Here is a 5,535-nt window from a genome sequence, read left to right as displayed (position 1 = left end):
GAGTTTTTGTTGAAGATGGCTATTGCTGCGCGTTTAGCTAGAATGCCATACAAAACCAACCCATTGGGCCACTGAATCTGCATTAACGACAACAGCTGGGGCAACAGCCTTAGTCCTAATGGGTTGTTATCATAGCTATCAAAATCCACGGCATTTTGCGTACGTGAGTTTTTGTTGTAGATGTCTTAAAAAAAAAAAAAAAAAAATGTTTATTGTGCTAATTAATTGAGATTTCTTACAGCTCTTACAGGTTGTTGGCTGTGGCAGGGGAGGCGTGGTTTTGCGGGATCGGCAGAGGGAGAGAGGAGGCGGAGCCGAGCGGGGCGTAAGTGGGTTAAGTGCAAATGACTAACACCTGTCTCTGATTGCAGTAGTTGGCGTGGAGAGACGGCTTATAAGCCACAGCAGAGAGAGACGAGGGAGAGAGAGTTTGGACTGGGACTCGGAGCGCAGCCTGTCTGGAGAGTGATAGCAGTGCAGAGTGTTGAAACCTGTGTGTGAAATCTAATGAGTTGATGTGCCCTCGAGCACGTGTTTTGTTTGAAAGTAAAAGAGTAATAAAAGTGACGAGTCCCAGTAACGCCGACCCCGCCTTCTTCCTTACATCCTTGACCCGAACTACACTGGTGCCGAAACCCGGGAGGAAGAAGTGTGCACGCCGCCATGGAAACTCCATCCCGCCACCCACTTGCGGACCTAGTGCAATCGCTCGCGGGCCTCCACCAGGAGACTCATCAAGATCTGCGGGCCGTCAGGGAGGAGCAGCAAAAAAGATTTGAGGCGCTCCTCCAGGCCCAGCATGAGGACCGCGAGCTGTTCCGGAGCTGGATGGACCGGGAGGTTCAGGCCAGTCCCAAACCCACCAGCGACTCAGCCGCCACCATCGCGCTCTCGAAGATGGGACCGATGGACGACCCGGAGGCGTTCATCGACCTCTTCGAGAGGTCCGCCGCCGCTCGGGACTGGCCCAAGGAGGACTGGCCAATGCGGCTCCTGCCCCTGCTATCGGGAGAGGCGCAGGTAGCCGCCCACCAACTGCCAGTCAAGAACCTCCTGGTCTACGACGACCTCAAGCGCGCCATCCTGCAGCGGGTCGGCCGGACACCGGAACAGCACCGCCAGCGGTTCCGGACACTGGCGCTCGAAGAGTCCGGCCGGCCCTTCATCTTCGCGCACCAGCTCCGGGACTCGTGCCGCAAGTGGCTGATGGCCGGAGAATGCGACGCCGAGGGGATCATCGATCGCGTGGTGCTGGAGCAGTTCGTCGCGCGGCTTCCGAGGAAGACCGCGCAGTGGGTCCAGTGCCACCGCCCGGCGTCGCTGGACCAGGCCATCCAGTTGGCTGAAGACCAGATGGTGGCGTGCCACGGGGTCGGCGAGCCCTTGCCAGCGGCTTCTCTCTCTCTCTCTTCTCTCTCTCTCTCCCCTCCTAACCCCGCCCCGTCTCTCTCTAAACCTGTCCCCGCTCCCAGGTCCAGAGCTGGAGTGCCGCCCCGGCCGGCGCCGAGGTGGAGAACGGGGCCCGCGGCCGAGACAGCGGCGACTCCCCGGCCGGCGGCCCGGGGAGGAGGGAGCCTAGATCCCTTCCCGGGATCCTTATCTCCGTCCCTCTCTCCACGCCAAGGGCTGGACCCACTTCCAGCCACTAGGGCGGCGGGGAGGCCTGGGCCGGCTTGTTGGCGCTGTGGGGACCCGGGACACTTTATTGATCGGTGTCCGATGATGGATGTGGGGACGCTGGTCCGGGTCCCCGACGCGCCACAAGCCGCCCCCGATCAAGCTGGCCTGTACCAGATACCCGTGAGTATCAAGGGGGGTACCTATCAGGCTTTGGTGGATTCGGGGTGTAACCAAACCTCCATCCATCAAAGCCTGATTTCACCTAGGGCATTGGATAACAGCCGCATGGTTAAGGTGAGGTGTGTGCACGGGGAAGTGGTGGACTATCCGTTGGTGCCCGTGGATATCCAATTTAGGGGTCAAACGCATAGTGTTGAGGTTGCAGTTAACCCGCGCCTCCGGCATCCCATAATTCTGGGGACGAATTGGCCAGCGTTTAATAAATTATTAGGGCACTTATGTGTGGATGCCTCTTGGGGGAAGAACGGAGGTGGGAGGATAGCGGTTGCGCAGGCGGGCGAGGTGGATTCGGGACCGCCGGGGGCAGTTCCAGGGGAACCGAGCGCAATGGGTCCGCCCATCTTCTCAGAGCGCGATGACTTTCCCTTGGAACAGTCCCGGGACGAGACGCTCAAAAATGCCTTTGCTCAGGTCCGCTCCATCGACGGCCACCGCGTCCACCCTGAACAACCGCTCTCCTATCCGTACTTCTCAGTAATAAATAACCGCTTGTATCGGGTGGTCCAAGACACCCAGTCAAAGCAAGATACAACGCAATTGTTAATACCAAAAAGCCGCCGGGAAATGCTTTTCCAGACGGCTCATTCTAATCCAATGGCGGGGCATTTAGGTCAAACGGCCACATTAAACCGTCTCATGGCCCGATTCTTTTGGCCGGGCATTCACGAGAATGTACGCCGGTGGTGTGCGTCTTGTCGGGAATGTCAGTTGGTGAACCCACCGGCCACCCCAAAAGCACCGTTGTGCCCTCTCCCATTAATGCAGGCCCCCTTCGAAAGAATTGGTATGGACCTCATCGGGCCATTGGAACGGTCCGCACGGGGACATCGCTTTGCGTTGGTGCTCGTGGACTACGCAACGCGATATCCCGAAGCAGTTCCTCTCCGCACGATTTCGGCGAAAAGTGTGGCGAGCGCTCTGTTTTCATTAATCTCCCGGGTGGGAATCCCGAAAGAGATTCTCACCGATCAAGGCACGGCGTTTATGTCACGGACGATCCGCGAACTATACGAATTATTGGGCATTAAGGCGATCCGTACCAGCGTCTATCACCCACAGACAGATGGTCTGGTGGAACGTTTTAATCGCACGTTAAAAACCATGATTCGTAAGTTCGTTCACGAAGACGCCAAGAATTGGGATAAATGGCTTGAGCCTCTGTTGTTCGCTGTTCGCGAGGTCCCCCAAGCCTCCACGGGGTTTTCCCCCTTCGAGCTGCTCTATGGGCGCCAGCCGCGGGGGGTGCTAGACGTCCTTAGAGAAGCTTGGGAGGACGGGCCTTCAGCGAGTAAGAACGAAATTCAGTATGTCCTGGACCTAAGAGCAAAACTCCACACTTTGGGGCGGCTATCCATGGAGAATTTGCTCCAGGCTCAGGACAGACAGAAACAGCTCTACAACAGAGGTGCGAAGCTGCGACAATTTTCACAGGGAGATAAAGTGCTTGTATTGCTGCCCACGTCCAGCTCGAAATTGCTCGCAAAGTGGCAAGGACCCTTTGTGGTCACGCGGCGAGTCGGAGAACTCAACTATGAGGTGAGCCGGTCAGATAGGGACGGGGCACGTCAAATCTACCACCTCAACCTCTTAAAAAAATGGTCAGAGGCGGAGTCAGTGATGCTAGCGACGGTAGTGGGCGGGGAGGAGGATCTCGGGCCGGAGGCGGTCCAAAAGCCTCATTCTCTCGCTCTGGCCTCGGGGGGGGATCACCTCTCACCCTCGCAGCTCACTGACGTGAAACAGCTACAGGCCGAGTTTGCCGACGTGTTCTCGCCCTACCGGGGCGGACTGACCTCATCCAACACCACGTTGAGACGGAGCCGGGCGTGGTGGTTCGCAGTCGGCCATATAGACTACCGGAACATAAAAAGAAGGTAGTGCAGGACGAATTAGAGGCGATGCTGGACATGGGGGTAATAGAAGAATCTAACAGTGATTGGGCGAGCCCGATAGTTTTGGTGCCCAAAACGGACGGCTCCGTGCGATTCTGTGTAGATTATCGGAAAGTCAACGCGGTGTCAAAATTCGATGCGTATCCAATGCCAAGGGTGGACGAATTGCTTGATCGGCTAGGGACCGCTCGCTTTTATTCGACGCTGGACTTAACGAAGGGATATTGGCAGATCCCCTTGTCTCCAATGTCTAAAGAAAAGACCGCTTTTACCACGCCGTTCGGATTGCACCAATTTGTCACGCTTCCGTTCGGGTTGTTCGGGGCCCCCGCAACCTTCCAGCGACTGATGGACAGGATTCTCCGGCCGCACGCTGCATATGCCGCTGCCTATCTAGATGACATTATCATCTACAGTACGGACTGGCAGCGCCATATGCAGCATCTGCGTGCTGTACTGAAGTCGCTGAGGAGGGCGGGGCTAACCGCCAACCCGAAGAAGTGTGCGATTGGGCGGGTAGAAGTAAAGTATCTGGGCTTCCACTTGGGTCATGGGCAGGTGCGTCCCCAAATTGATAAGACAGCGGCAGTTGCGACTTCTCCGAGACCCAAGACCAAAAAGGAGGTTAGACAGTTCCTGGGGCTAGCGGGATATTATAGACGGTTTGTGCCTAATTATTCGGACCTCGCTAGCCCGCTGACTGATCTAACTAAAAAAGAGGTACCAGATACGGTTCAGTGGACGGAGCGGTGCCAGCAGGCTTTTACCCAGATAAAGGCTGCTCTGTGTGGTGGTCCGCTCTTACAGGCTCCTAATTTTTCTCTCCCTTTTATTCTGCAGACCGACGCGTCGGACAGGGGGTTGGGCGCCGTCCTGTCCCAGGAGGTGGAGGGTGAGGAACGGCCGGTGCTGTACATCAGCCGTAAGCTCTCTAAGAGGGAGGCGGTGTACAGCACCATAGAGAAAGAATGTTTAGCCATCAGGTGGGCCGTCCTCACCCTTCGCTACTACCTCCTGGGGCGGGAGTTCACCCTCTGTTCGGACCACGCCCCTCTGCAGTGGCTCCACCGCATGAAGGATACCAACGCGCGGATCACCCGGTGGTATCTAGCTTTACAGCCATTTAAATTCAAGGTGGTCCACAGGCCGGGTGCTCAGATGGCTGTGGCTGACTTCCTCTCCCGGAGGGGGGGGGGGGAGGAGGCTGCAGGCCGGATGGCTCCCCGGCCTGAGTCGGGCGGTGGGGGTATGTGGCAGGGGAGGCGTGGTTTTGCGGGATCGGCAGAGGGAGAGAGGAGGCGGAGCCGAGCGGGGCGTAAGTGGGTTAAGTGCAAATGACTAACACCTGTCTCTGATTGCAGTAGTTGGCGTGGAGAGACGGCTTATAAGCCACAGCAGAGAGAGACGAGGGAGAGAGAGTTTGGACTGGGACTCGGAGCGCAGCCTGTCTGGAGAGTGATAGCAGTGCAGAGTGTTGAAACCTGTGTGTGAAATCTAATGAGTTGATGTGCCCTCGAGCACGTGTTTTGTTTGAAAGTAAAAGAGTAATAAAAGTGACGAGTCCCAGTAACGCCGACCCCGCCTTCTTCCTTACATCCTTGACCCGAACTACATTGGCCTTGTCTGTTTCGTTGCTTTTATTACTCTCCCCTTTTTTTGTAAGTCGCTTTGGATAAAAGTGTCTGCTAAATGATTAAATGTAAATGTAAATGTAACTTCCTGGTTTAAATTCATCTTCGTGTCAAATTCATAGGTTGTGATGTTTTCTTGTACTATAGTACAG

At 56.1% G+C, this 5,535-nt stretch overlaps 1 protein-coding gene across 1 annotated transcript; it reads left to right on the top strand.

Moving 5' to 3' along the window:
• Window positions 1-270: 270 nt before the first annotated feature.
• On the top strand, window positions 271-5,211 carry LOC137068543 (uncharacterized). The gene is made up of 3 exons (XM_067437357.1): window positions 271-1,800; window positions 4,593-4,998; window positions 5,114-5,211. Exons 1-3 carry the CDS (start codon window positions 664-666, stop codon window positions 5,209-5,211), a joined length of 1,641 nt encoding a protein of 546 aa, XP_067293458.1. The 5' UTR covers window positions 271-663.
• The last annotated feature ends 324 nt before the right edge of the window (window positions 5,212-5,535 follow it).

The sequence above is a fragment of the Pseudorasbora parva genome, unplaced genomic scaffold, assembly GCF_024679245.1.
Source record: "Pseudorasbora parva isolate DD20220531a unplaced genomic scaffold, ASM2467924v1 scaffold_85, whole genome shotgun sequence".
NCBI classification, from domain to species: domain Eukaryota; kingdom Metazoa; phylum Chordata; class Actinopteri; order Cypriniformes; family Gobionidae; genus Pseudorasbora; species Pseudorasbora parva.
Note: the sequence above shows the minus strand (reverse complement) of the source record. Positions and strands in the feature narration are given on the sequence as shown.

Coding starts and splice junctions, on each gene's coding strand:
- LOC137068543 (XM_067437357.1), top strand. CDS start 664: ATGGAAACTCCATCCCGCCACCCACTTGCGGACCTAGTGCAATCGCTC. Junction 1,801..4,592: donor CTGGCCTGTACCAGATACCC/GTGAGTATCAAG, acceptor TTTATTCTGCAG/ACCGACGCGTCGGACAGGGG. Junction 4,999..5,113: donor GCCTGAGTCGGGCGGTGGGG/GTATGTGGCAGG, acceptor CTCTGATTGCAG/TAGTTGGCGTGGAGAGACGG.